Source organism: Scophthalmus maximus, chromosome 15 (genome assembly GCF_022379125.1).
Source record: "Scophthalmus maximus strain ysfricsl-2021 chromosome 15, ASM2237912v1, whole genome shotgun sequence".
NCBI classification, from domain to species: domain Eukaryota; kingdom Metazoa; phylum Chordata; class Actinopteri; order Pleuronectiformes; family Scophthalmidae; genus Scophthalmus; species Scophthalmus maximus.
Window position 1 is genome coordinate 9,940,142 of NC_061529.1, and position 13,232 is coordinate 9,953,373.

At 43.3% G+C, this 13,232-nt stretch overlaps 1 protein-coding gene and 1 long non-coding RNA gene across 2 annotated transcripts; one reads left to right on the forward strand and one right to left on the reverse strand.

The window, feature by feature from the left end:
- Nucleotides 1-25: 25 nt before the first annotated feature.
- znf292a (zinc finger protein 292a) lies at nucleotides 26-12,142 on the reverse strand. Its single transcript, XM_035610506.2, has 8 exons — nucleotides 11,967-12,142; nucleotides 9,713-9,867; nucleotides 8,731-8,809; nucleotides 8,288-8,423; nucleotides 7,910-8,112; nucleotides 7,504-7,640; nucleotides 6,723-6,864; nucleotides 26-6,590 (listed from the first exon to the last, which is right to left on the reverse strand). The coding sequence occupies exons 1-8, from the start codon at nucleotides 12,114-12,116 to the stop codon at nucleotides 453-455; spliced, it is 7,140 nt and encodes a 2,379-aa protein (XP_035466399.2). The 5' UTR covers nucleotides 12,117-12,142; the 3' UTR covers nucleotides 26-452.
- Nucleotides 11,342-12,955, forward strand: LOC118286266. Its single transcript, XR_004785350.1, has 2 exons — nucleotides 11,342-11,475; nucleotides 11,602-12,955. It is a non-coding gene; the product is annotated as an uncharacterized LOC118286266 (long non-coding RNA).
- The last annotated feature ends 277 nt before the right edge of the window (nucleotides 12,956-13,232 follow it).

Below are 13,232 nucleotides of genomic sequence, written 5' to 3' on the forward strand. Positions count from 1 at the left end.
AAACTCTGTTAATAAAAACGTAACATTTTAAAAAGTAACATTTTATTGAACACTTTGTGGAAGACATGTAAATATTACAGATAGGTCTACTAGTGTTGAAAAAGGATAAAATAAATACAAACAGAACTTGAAATCCCATAGGGATATATAAAAACAGTTTTTCTTTAAAAGTCTCCATTTAGCAAAAGAAAAAAAAAACATCTTCAGTACTAAGCATAAATACAAACAAGTTTCTAAAATCTATGCCCTAAAGATTACCTGGTTATTATGACTAACATACATACTTAAAATCATCCAAGACATTTTTTCATTAGGTACAAAATAGTCCGTTTCGTTGTTAACTGTGACCATTATTGTTAACAGTTGGAAATCTGATGCATTTACAAACAAACCATTCTGCAGCATAACTTCTCAAATCCTGAGTGAGATTGAGTTGAAAACAAAATTTCGGACTATGATCCACTGTAAAGCCACTTTTTTATTATCACTATGGGCTTCATGTCTTGTAGCTGCTTTAACAAAAGATCAGCACCGTCCGAAAATGTTTTATCCATGACAATCTTGACATTGCTCACTGATTTGAGATTTAGGGGATTTCTGAAGTCTACAAGATTTTCACAGCCTCTAAATTCATCCGCTATTTTACTTCTCATTGCAGATTTCTGTTTGTGAGTTTGTTGTCTTTTGGACGGCAGTTCGGCACCAGGTTTGTCATTTGATTTCCGTTTGGTGGAGTGGGTCGTCTCTGAGGTTTCCAAGAACTTAAGGAAGGAGTCCTCAAGTCCTAAAGGCTTGAAAGACCCTGACATAACCACATCATCATGTTGTTCTTGGGCCGAGGGGGTACCAGGATTTGAGTTCTCTCTTGAACTGTTAACAGTCGAACGGTTCCTAAGTGTCTGCATCCTCTCCGGACAAGCTGGTGTGGGATGTGCAGGTTTTCTGGGACGTCCTCTTTTAGTTCCCCCTTCTGTACCAGTGGAAGCTTGAGATTCTGCACTATCGTCGTTGGACAGCTTGCTGTCTTCTTGGCTTGTTCTGTCCATCAGCTCATCTGTTTTCTGGTCACTGGACTCGTCTGGATCCGTCTCCTCAGAGGATGAGCTTGACGCGCCCTCTGATTTATTTGCATCTTTGAATCTGGCGCGCGAGTACTTTTTGCAGAAAATGAACTGACTCCTATGGTCTTCAATGTATCTTTCTGTGAGGCCATGAGTGGTGTAATGCTTAAATATATTCCTTTCAGCCCGCTCAACTGCATCACAGCCTATAATCATGCATGGGTACTGAAGAGGGGACTTCTTGGTGCACATAGCTGATGCCTCCTCGTGGGCTTTTAGTGTTGGTTTTCCAAAACTAGTCCAATGTTCAATGGACTTCCCTTCTTTCTTTTTAGAGTTTTTCTTCTTCATTTTGAATTTGTTTTCTACATTCTCTTTCCCATTAGCCCCTGGGAAAAGCCCTATTGACTTAGTCCTTCTTCCATCACTTGCTTTGGGATCATAAACATATTCATGCTTTTTGATCAGGTGACGGAGGAGGTTTGATTTTGTAGTGTAAATGCGGTCGCATCCCTCATATTCGCACCTGAAAGTTTGGTCAACTGAGCCGCTCTCAGAGATGGCGATTTCCTTGTGGTAATTCTTAATGTGCTCGATGTAGTTTTCCACAGAGGTGAAAGGGAGTGCGCACTCGGGCCGGTCACAGTTGAACGTCCCTATGGTCATGCTGGCCATCATGGCGGTGGCCTTGTCCCGGGTGAACTTGTGAAGTAAGAGGTAATGCTGCACTAACCTTGTGATTCCCATGAACACCCTTGAACAGTTTTTCACTTGACACCTGACCTCATTGTCTTTTCCTATGGTCGGACTGCTCTCTGGTCCATTTTGAACAATAGGCTTTTCAGCATCAGCTTCAGGTTTGGTGGCGGGCAGAGATGCCTGATGCATGGCCCTGTAATGGAGAATCAAATTGTGCTGGATGGTGAACGCAGCAGTGCATCCTTCATGAACACAGCGATATGGTCTATATGGACTGTACGCGTCTGTTTCACACATTTTGAGGCTGAGCCTTCTCTGAAGTTTCTCTTTCCTCAGGGACTCATCCTTAGTTGGTGTGTTTTTGGAGCTGCTGGGTTTCTCTGGGGAGGATGAAGCAGAGGCAGTAGGAGAGCAGGATGTTGGCTCTTTTATTTTGCTCAATGCAGCATCGGGTTTTCCTCGCTGCTCCATTGCTTTGCCAGCTGGACTGAGTTTCTCTTTTAAATTAGATTTATGATTCACATCTGGACTCAGGTTTACAACAGCCACTTCAGTTTGCTCCGGGGTTTGTTCAGCGACTGGGGCCACCTCACCAAACGACCCATCATTCAAATAGTTTTGAGGCGATGGTAGTCTTGTGACAGTTGACACCTCGGGTGTGAAGCCCTCTTTCACTGCGTCTCCTGGTGAAATGATTTGATGAACTTCAGGGTTGTTTTCATCGTCTGTTTGAGGTGCAATCGCAATGTCAAGTGGTTCCTGTTTAATAGCAGGTATTACAGGTGCCGGTTGTGACGTGCAGCTGGTGTTGACATCAGTGGTTGCACGGCTATTTGATGCATCATCTTTGTTAAGTCTAAACACACGCCTGTTTCGAGCACTGATCCTCAGCTTCTGCATTTCCGTCTTTGACAACCGATGGACCTTTTCATAGTGAATTCTCAGCCCTGTGGTCCTTGTGAATGTTTTGGGGCAAATCTGACAGGGGTACGGAGACAGTTTGGATGGTGTTCTTTTCAATTCCTCGATCATTTCATTTGAATAATCATGCATCTTACACAAATGTTTGAATAACGCCTCCTTTGTCATGAATGAACATTCACAATCATCCTGGTCACATTTAAAAGGTTTCGGTACCTTTTCAGCGGGCTTGTCATCACTTTTACTCAGGATTTTCCTCTTTTCTATGTCAGCGGCTGTCTTACAGTGACTGGTATTTTGCTCTAAGGCCAGTGCACTCCGCATCTTCTCTTGAGCAGCCTCAATCAAATCCAACCTTTGGAAGGCATGTGAAATTTCCATCAGGTGATCCTCTTGATAAGGTACAGCAATCCCTGGATTAGCCAGCTCGACGGTCTTCTCTTGCTGGTTTTCAGGGGAAACTGTAAAGGAGTTAGAATAGTCCATTATATTTAGATTTTGGGGCTCCTGTTTCAACGCCATAGGTGAAGTCAAAGTGGTCAAGCTGCAAGATTCCTGTGAGAAATCACCATTTGACATGTTAAACGCGGCTCCATTGGTGTCAGGGACATGCGGGTCATTGAGGAAATCCAGAAATGATGTGGGCAGATCAGCCGTCAGGTCGATTTCATCTAAAGGTCTGCACTGTGAGCGTTTAGACAGGTGACCTCCAAGAGATTTGGTGCTAGTGAACTCTCTGAAGCACCTCCTGCAAATTACTTTGCCATCCTTTATGATTGCAGGCCATTTGGTTCGCTTACTCAACCTGCTGCGTTTTCCTTTCTGCACGTCGGGGTCGACACCCTTTTCATCAGGCGGGTGAGCTTCACATTCAGCATTAGGACAGTCCTCATCATAAGGGAAATCAGTTTGGATAGCACTTTGTGGGCTGAGCATGCCATCCACAGAGTTGTCCATCTGGTCGTAACCAGGAGTTGATATATTCTCTGTTTTAATGATTTCAGTTGTGGGGTTTGATGCAACTTGGGGTTCTGGGGTCAGACATTTGATGGGAATATTAACTGATGAGCCTGGAGTAGGACTGGAGTTTTCACTCTGAGCATACGGAGTGTGGTAACTCCCTTCAGGGAGGCTGTCAATTGTTGAGATACTATTTCCATTATCCAACTGTCCTGTCATACTTGCACTGTTTTTTCTCACAACGTCTCCACTGCCCTCAGGGTTCACAAGTCCATACTGATGCCCTCCGTTATGCACGTGCCCTCCATTATCAAGCATCAGAGAACTAGACACATACTGAGACATCAAACTGGAATCTGAGGGAGCCTGTGACATAGTAGGACCAACTATAGCTGCCATTGAATTATCTCTATCAGATGGAAGAGGTGTCGTGGTTTGGTAAGGGTCTGCCTGCCATTGAGGGTAGTTGCGAGAGGGGTAGTCATTCATGTTAAAGTTGTCTGGATAGCAGTTATTCATGGGAGGTGAGGACCATGACTGGGACATGTCTGACTGCATCATTCCACTGGGATTGTTTGGGCTTCCCCATGATGGGTACAGTGTGGGGTTCACCATTGGAGTGATCGGCACAGGCTCCATTGATCCAGGATAACATTGGGCAGGTGACGTTGAACATCCCACTGGGTAATCCATTTGCTGCATCCTCGGTTTATTGCATAGTGTTCCTGGCTGATTTGACGGCCTGTTCCCCGCGTTCGGAGGCGGATTTGGTGAAGCTGGTCCACTTGGGGTCTTTTTTGCTGTAATTTTGGCCACTTTGTTGTATTTCTTTGCTAACTTCCAGTCTTCAAATATTTCAGGGTGTTGCTTCTTCACGTGCCTCGACAGACTTTTGTTTGTACTGTATGCCCTTGTACAGTCATTATATGGGCAGCAATGCAGGTTCTCTTCATTGCCAGCAGTAACAGCAGGCGTGCTGGAAGGATATCCTTGCAGCGAGGATGGAATTTCTGTCTTGATTTGACTTGGAGACATTATCTGTGGTATCACTTTTGGAAAATCATTACCTTGTACATTATTGTGCCCCTCCCCTTGCTGACTTGCCACAGGGTTCGTTGCACTGGGGACAGGATATTCAGGAGGAATCTCACCTTGCCCAGCCACATTGTGCTGCACATGCGGAGCCTCTGGTGGTAGTTTTGCATCAGCTGGTGCTGCATAGGGGTTTGTCAGCGGAGTGTAGCATTTCTCTGGTCCTTTCATTTCCATCTCAGCCGCTTGATTCAGCATGCTTTCAATCGAGTGTTTCACTCTCACAGGACCAGGCTCATAAGCGACCTCTGGTGATCTGCACGGTGATGAGTTTGCCTGTGACGCTTCTTTTACATAAACATCTGTATTAATCCTTTCAAGGCAAACCACAGCCGCACATGTGTCTTCTTTGCCTGGGGTGCTCTGTGGGGGTGGTTCGACTTTTGGAGTGACAGGAGCGTTTTGAATTGTGACGGGTAAATTGTTTACGGTGTCATTTGGACAATGATTCTCTTGGTGAGACAAGAACTGAGACTGTGAGTAGAATATTTTACCACAGTTATCCGTTTGACAGGTGTAGGTGAGGTAATGCTGAGCCTCATGATCATACAGCAAGTAGGCCTCACTGAAAACGTTGCCACAGTTAGGGAACATGCATTGGGCCTTAAATTCTGGGTGTGTTTTCCTATGCATGAGAAGCTCAGAATGGGAGTTAAAGTTGGCCTTACAATCCAACTGTATGCAGATGTATGGTTTGCTTCCACAGTGCATCTGCAAATGATCGTTAAGATGCCGGACATTAACAAACTGTCGTCTGCAGTACTGGCACACTACTTTCTGTTTTTGTATCTCTAAAAATCTCATGGCCTCTTCATCGTCCTTGTGAGATCTGACATGAGCCATGAGGTTACGGAAAAACTTGAAAGCCTTGGAACAGTTTTTCACAGGACAGAAACAGTCTTGACTTATCTGTGTGTCAGATGTAGTTTGTTCTAACTTAACAGGAGGCACCAATTGGTCCCCAACTTGAGCTTCAATTTTAACAGGACTCGTGTTTGTCTTTGCGGCAACCTTTGAATTCTTTGCAGGACTTTTAGGGGACTGAGGTGGTTTGGTTACCTTCCTTGCAGCTTTCATTGCAGCTAGTCTCTCTTTGCAAGATTGCTTTACATGCGATGCTACATGTGGCTCTAAAACCTCCCTACTCTCAAAACTGTCCGCGCAAATCGGACAAAGGTACACTCCATCTTTGAAATGCTTCTGAGCGTGGCGAACAATTCTGTGACCCAAGAACTCCTTATCACACAAAACACAATACTGCATGTAGGCTCGCCAATTTCTGAACCGAGCAGAGACAAAACCCTGCTCCCGAAGTTTTTTAGCCTCTCTGTTTTTTTCTTTTTCATCTGTGATTTCATTGAGTTCATTTGTAGTGGTTAACAGAAAATCCTCCAGGTCTCTGTATTCAGGGAGCTTGTCAAGTGCACTTTCCACTTCTTGTTCGTCTGTGTCATTGAGTGTGTCAATAGATGACACAATAGCAGCCTCCTCGCCCATCAGTGCCAAGCAGTTGCGTTTCAGTGTTTTCCAGTCCCAGAACTCTGGATCAAAAGGCCACTGTGTCTTCAAGGCCAGCAGTAACTCGCAGCGTAAAGAATTGGGCACTCGTAGACTCCCATCCTCTTCTGGCTTTTGGTCGGGTTCGTTGTACAGTGACTCCACAGCATAATACGAGTCAACGGTAGGCTGGAGGAGGAACTCTGTCAGCTGGCATGCACGCTTCACCTCTAGATCAGTTGGCAAGAGGCAGGAAATGGTCTTGCAGATGGTAGATTTGCTGTCCTTGTGGTCACTGGAGGTCATTTTCAGAGCTTGTATGCACATTTCCACGCAAACTGGAAGCCCCACCTCTCCGACCTATGCAAATAAAAGGGGAAATGTCAATGCAACAGATTCGATTTTAAGGACGTGTTAACAGATGCTACGTCATGTGAACAGAAATGTCAAAGTTCTCCTGTAAGCTACAAATGTGTCGACTGTTTTTCTTACCTCATTTTGGATTACTTTGATGAGGAACAGAATGTGACAGACACTTCTGCACAGAAGAGCCATCTCTTTGCCTTGCCCAAGAAAATGCTCGGCAGACGACTCTAAACGCATGAGTAGCTTACTCCAGAACAGTGTGAGTTCCCTGGAAAACGTAACAAACACAACAAAAATCCTTTTGATTATTATCGATTATTAATTTGAAACTTTAGAAATACATTTAAATTTCTTCAATTCCAATTCCGAGTGTCATGTTTTGTCTGAGCAATAGCCCCAAACCTCAACAATTTAATTCAACTATAATTTAAGCATACAAAAACAGTAAATTCTCATGTCTAATGACCTGGAGCTTTCAAATGTTTGTTCTAAATGGCCTAAGATCACTAATCAATAATCAAAACACTTGATGATCGACTAATTGTTATAGCTCTATTTGAAAAGAAAATGTAAATGTATTCAGGTTACAGAAATCTAAACCGGTACTTATGCACTCTTCTGTTTTAATCGAACTGTTGCTGATGCAGAGCACTCAAGTATTTGAGACAGCAAGTCATTCATATTCTTATTAATTCATTCAATCACACTTGGTCTTCTTCCCTGAAGCATTAAGATACTAAAAGACACACAAATACACAGTGAGCATCTCCAATACGGCTCAAGAGTGTGGAGATCTTTGTCACAGAGATAATTCAGTTCAGACATACGTCTATTACACAAATAATTTTTTCCATAACAAGTGCATTACAAGGTGTTCTTTGAATATGTAGCTGAAACAAACACTTACCAGGCACAGTAAACTTCTCCTTGAAGGAGCTGTCGCTTGAGAAAGGCAGAACATAAGCAGAGAGCTCCTTTCTCGTCTCCCTCTGACTCCAAGTTGCAGATCATTTCAAGAGCATCTTTGCAGTCTATTGACGCAATCTTTTGGGAAGAAAGAGGGAAATAATTCAGTTTAAATGCCACGTTTAGCAATACTGTTAGACCATCAATATAAATAATAATAACAGTCATTTTTCAGTGAAATTGATGAATTGTTTTATTTAATAATTTAATGTAAAACTACCCTTTAATGACAATCTTGTAACACAAAACTTTTTGCTTTACTGATCAATTAGTTGTTAAAATTGTGTGTGTGTGTGTGTGTGTGTGTGTGTCCAAAAAAACAGTGTTGCTGTGTGTCATTTCTTAACCTCTTCCATTAGCTGCTCCTGATTTTTTGTCATGCAGATGCAAAGCAAGTAGGTTTGTTTGAAGTTCCCTTTTCCTTCATATCCCGGATACTCTGAGCACATCTTTGCGAGGACAGCAGCCTTATCAACACTGTCCACTTTGATTAGGTGCTTTATTCGCATATTCAGAAGCGAGGGACCTTCCAACTCGAGATACTCGTGAACTAAGAGACAGATTGTTTAAAAAAAAGACAGAGACAAAATGTGACAAACTCCACAAGAGGCAGCTCAGACAACAACAGAACATACACTGAACCATTTTAATTTCATGAGATTATAACGGGACAAGTTAGTGAGGTGCATCTTCAAACCCATGTACATCTAAGGGGGGAAACTAACCTTGCTCAGTTTGAGGGTTTTGATTGGACAGGATGCCGCTTAGTGTGGTGTTGGCCCAGACGCCATCCTGCTCCGCCAGGACTGCGAGCAGGCAGAGCTGTGTGCTCCCACTTTCTTGCAAAAGGCCGTGTGCCAACTGCAGCAGAAGACAAATGAATATGTAGTAACAAAATTACTAAAGCGTCAGTGAGTCATACTTAAAATATCACACTGAAAATGTGTCTAAATAATTGTTTCAACTGCGTTACTGAATTGAATTTGAGTCAGCATCAAATAAATGCATGTAAAGAGAAACTACAGCTCCATACATTTCAACCAATGTGTTATTTCCTCAACGCTGAGACAAACCAATATCCGCGCTAATTACTAAACAACATTTCTTTGCTTATAACTGCAAAGATAAGCCTCAGAAAAAGTGTGCTTACGACCGTTGGGATACTGACCTTCATGGAGGACTGAAACTCCTCCCATAAGGCACCAGGGACATTGTGGGGCAGCAGGAGCAGCAGCTCTGCACAGCTCCTGTGAATCCAACACGGCAGTTTGTTAAAGCCAGATATAGGTCAAGGGTGTGCTTGCACTTCACAAATGAAGGGTAACCATGCAAGAATAAGTATGGCACTGTAAAGTCAGTGTGTGTGTGTGTGTGTGTGTGAGGATGACTAACAGTAAAAAATGGGGGTTATAAATCATCAGCGGCAGTGGGACACATCTATCTCATATTACATCTGTCAGTGTTGGTGTGAGTTTGTAGTAATGAAGAACAACAATAAATATGAAGGACCAAAATCAGCCATTATAATTGATAAGTACTTGCATCCTTGACATTATCCTTACATTTTTTGTGCGTGCTTTGCATCCATGTGAAAACGTTGCTCTGTAGCTCATCCCAAATATGTCGGAGCTCCTCAAGAGGCAGCCTACATTTCTATTCTGTATCGAGGTCTTGGCCTTCATCAACATTGTGCAAATAGCTGAATTGTTCTTTTAGACTGCAGAATATTTAAAAACTTTTCATATCTAAATTTCCTTGGGGATCTGGGCGTTTTTTGTTTTATTATTTTATTCTTATTCTTACTGGAAGCGTAAATGAAGTTCAACATTTAAATCGATGACAGTATATCGCAGGAAAGTCTCTGCGCAAAGCTGCACATAACTACAACGGTGGAACTGCAAAGCAAACGCTGTTATGTCTAATGTCACATGCTCGTCCAAAACCTGTGTCCCAATCTGTTTCACATTAAGCACTAAAATCTGAACTAAGAACAGATACTTTTCTACGTATTATGTGTACGTCGTTAACGTATAACACATGTTACAGAAAAGGTTCATAGGAGAGATGATGTTTGAAAGGATGAGAAAATTCAATACAGGATTTAAAACCTCTGATTGCTGGTGACATGGACGTCAACAGTTTCAACTCACAGTGCTAACTTTTCAAGTAGGAGTGGCACGTTTTCACATTCCGAGGAGAGACAGGAGGCGGCCTTAGCGAAGCTGAGGATGGCCACAGTGTAGACCTCCAGCAAAGGCAGTGGATCTTCATCAGTTTTCCAACGGCCAGCATGTTCAACGAGGACCTGGAATAAACATTCAAATGTTACGATGACAACGGCTGATGCTGCACAGCTTAGAAAAGTCTCAGTTTCAAAATAAACAAATCGATATTTTTTGTTTTAACAATGTTGATTGTCAATGAATAACTAACTCTATGTTTTACATAACATAACCGTTAACTGAATTTTTCTTGGGATCTTTGGTGACGAACTGGATTAAAATTACATATTTCCGTATGTCGCATTTGACTTGCAATCGTGATTTGTTTTTCACTATTTCCTAACATGTCATAGCCTAAAACAATCCATTTACCTAAAGAGGGGGAAAAAAAACTAACCTGCAGATTATTTAAAACTGGAAATAACAGTTATATGAATCCCTTGTTTAATCATTGACTACTTCTGACCTTGATAAAGACGTATTTACACTTTCCATAGTTCAGTGAACCAAAGCATTTGTCAAGGTGTAATTACATATAGACAAATTATGCTTAGTAATCTTGGCTTTGACGACAGAAGAAAATTGCAGGCTGCATACTTGTGGCAGCAGACGCTGCCAAAATCAAACTCGTTTGGTGAGGATAGCCGATCTAACGCCTCCGAAGCCAAAAGCATATTGGCAATTAAGGATTCATAACATAAAAAGATTGGCAGTTATCTTTTCTTTCTTTTTTTTTTTCAAAAAAAAGAGCCACAGCTAACTTTTAAACAACGAAACAAAAAAGTCATAAACTACCCGAACAATTTTTTACTATGCTGAATATTTACAATGTTATAATATGATAATTATACAACTAACACAGTGTGTGAAACAACAAAGCAACAAAGTTATGAGTCCTTCTGCAAAAAAAGGGCTTTTTACCCCCCCCCCCCCTTTTTTTCCATCACTCATCAAGAGTAAGGCCTAAACTGCATCAATGAAAAATCCCTCCACTTCTTCCACACACACACACACACACACACACACACACAGATCCGTCTCATCCCGATCGACTGTTATCGCCGCAACTCGCTCCACTTCGCTGGGACAAATCTCCATCACGACCATTAAAAGTGCAGACCACTACAACTTTCAGTGCGAGGCTGGCCAACCCACCCCACCGGTTTTTTCCACGAATAACTTTTCAGATGACCGAATTCCTCTGTGCCTGTTCGCGTGGAACACAAACGAGAAAAAAATAAAACCGACACGATCATCTCACACTTGATAATGTTCCACGATCGCTGTGATCGCAGGTGAACGTGAGAGGTCTCACTATGGGGTTTTTTTCGTGGTTAAGGCAAAATTAATGAGGACGGATGCGTAATGGAGTCAGTGACCACTGCCACACTTTCCCCTTTTAAATCACGGTCGCAGCCAGCTGCAGAGCGATCGGCCGCTACAACACTCACATCCATTTCACATCTTTTGCTTCTTTTTTTTTCCTTCTTTCTTTTTTAAACTGGTGCCGGTTATGCGGCTGTAATGCACATCTCCCCTCGTGTGGTTAGCCGGATTAATTAGTGCGAGAGGCCTGGGCTAGCACCTTGGAAAAAAATATCATTGATCATTCGCTACAATGGAACAGCGTCGCCGAAGTAGACCCTTTTCACACCAAACTAAAAAAACTGGGACACGCGTGCAGATGCAGGGTTATAACGCCGACATTACATCTCCCACCGCGAGCGCGGTCATTTAATTCTGTGCACATCAGTGCAATCGCCCTGTAAAATCTCGCTAACGTAGCTATCCATTTTTTTTTTTTTTTTTTTGCACAGCATGACCACTGCACAGGACAGGGGGACCCTGCATACCAGCTAGCAACGTTCATCTGCTCCTAGCTCTCTGGCCTGGAAAATACGAGCAGTACGTGCACGGTGCGCGCATATCGCCGTGACTTGGAGCCACGCGGACGGTCGGACTTCACACATAAGAACACGCCGCGGACGAACATCACCGAGGGAGCGGCCGAAAACCGCCGAGGAGGCTTTTTTTCCAGCCCATCTCGAAATGCTAGGCAGCTAGCTCGGCAGCTAGCCGCCGTGGCTACATTGTTGTAGCAGAACGTAGACGCGCATCCTCGGCCAGGAAGCCAGAGGGGCTGCAGGCTGGCCGGGATGAGCAGCGGGACAACGGGGCTAACCTGGCAGAACTCCTGGCAGAAGTGCAGCGAGGCTTCCAGCGGAGACTGCGAGCTCTCCTTCAGAGCCGCGGTCAGACCCTGGAACCGCTCTCGGAGCTGCTCGATAGCTTTCCGTGTGTCATATTCCTTCTCTGTCTCCCCCTCCGCCATCTTCACAACAATCACGACCGCGTACGCACAGATGTTACGCCGCCAGACCCGCACACGCACGCGCACGCAGGGGTGGGGGGTGAGAGCACACATTCACACACACACACACACACACACACATACATTTACCTCCCCCCATGTCAACAAAGCATCCATGACCTGACTCACACAGGGTGGACGTGATATACTGTATGTGTTCACCAGCTAATCTCAGTGTAATTTAGATTTCTGGATTTCCCTGAACGCCCCATGTTATACAGCCCAGGTAAAGATACTGCTGGGTAAACTGTGACCCCCGGACAGTGAAAGTCATCAAACAGACCTCAGCAAACCTCAGCTTGCACCAAAGTCTTTTATATTTTCTCTAAAGTTTCCATCCAGCCCCCGAATGTTCACACTCGAACAATGTGCTTGCCTCTCTCGTCCCACAGACTGCAGGGTAATCCTCGCAATGGCCCTGATGCAGTGTGACTTGCTCACTGACGCTTCAGCATGGGCAGATGTTCATAAACAGAGGTCAGTCAGCGGAAAAAACTCTCGACCCAAAGGGCAGCATGTAACCACAGGATGTTACTCTGTAAGTGACGTACAGTAAAAGCGTTGTGATCATGTTTCTGAAATATGGACATCGTGCTGTACATGACGTGTGCCATAGGCGTTTAAATGTTAGTCACAGAAGATGGATAAATTAACAGGTAGGGTTTGCCCTTCACTGCATCTCGGCACATCACAAACACAAGGTCGATGCATTTACTAAGAATTACATTTCAGAATGATTTAAATTTCTGGAGCTGTTCTGAAGTTTTCAATCACATAGGAATAAAAAATCTTAACTCGTGTATCGGGAAATTGTAGATGCTTCATTTCTTAAAGACTTTTCATCCATGTTGGCTCATCCATGTAGCATTTGAAACATTTTTCAATAGGATACTTGACATATATTTTGTCTCCCAATTCTGAATGTACATAATTACACATGTAATCAACCTCTTGTTACCTGTTAATATTCTTTTTTTAATTTAGCAAATCAATCAATACATCTGAGCAATCAATCATTGTCACACTCCAAAAACTGCTCTCAATGCGTGCGCACACACACACACAAACACACACAGA

Bases quoted from the DNA above. Each gene is read 5' to 3' on its own strand.
- znf292a (XM_035610506.2), bottom strand. From the start codon at position 12,116: ATGGCGGAGGGGGAGACAGAGAAGGAATATGACACACGGAAAGCTATC. The intron at 8,810-9,712 runs GTGAGTTGAAAC...TTGGATTCACAG, and splicing joins CTACTTGAAAAGTTAGCACT to GAGCTGTGCAGAGCTGCTGC. The intron at 8,424-8,730 runs GTCAGTATCCCA...CTTCTGCTGCAG, and splicing joins AGTTTCAGTCCTCCATGAAG to TTGGCACACGGCCTTTTGCA.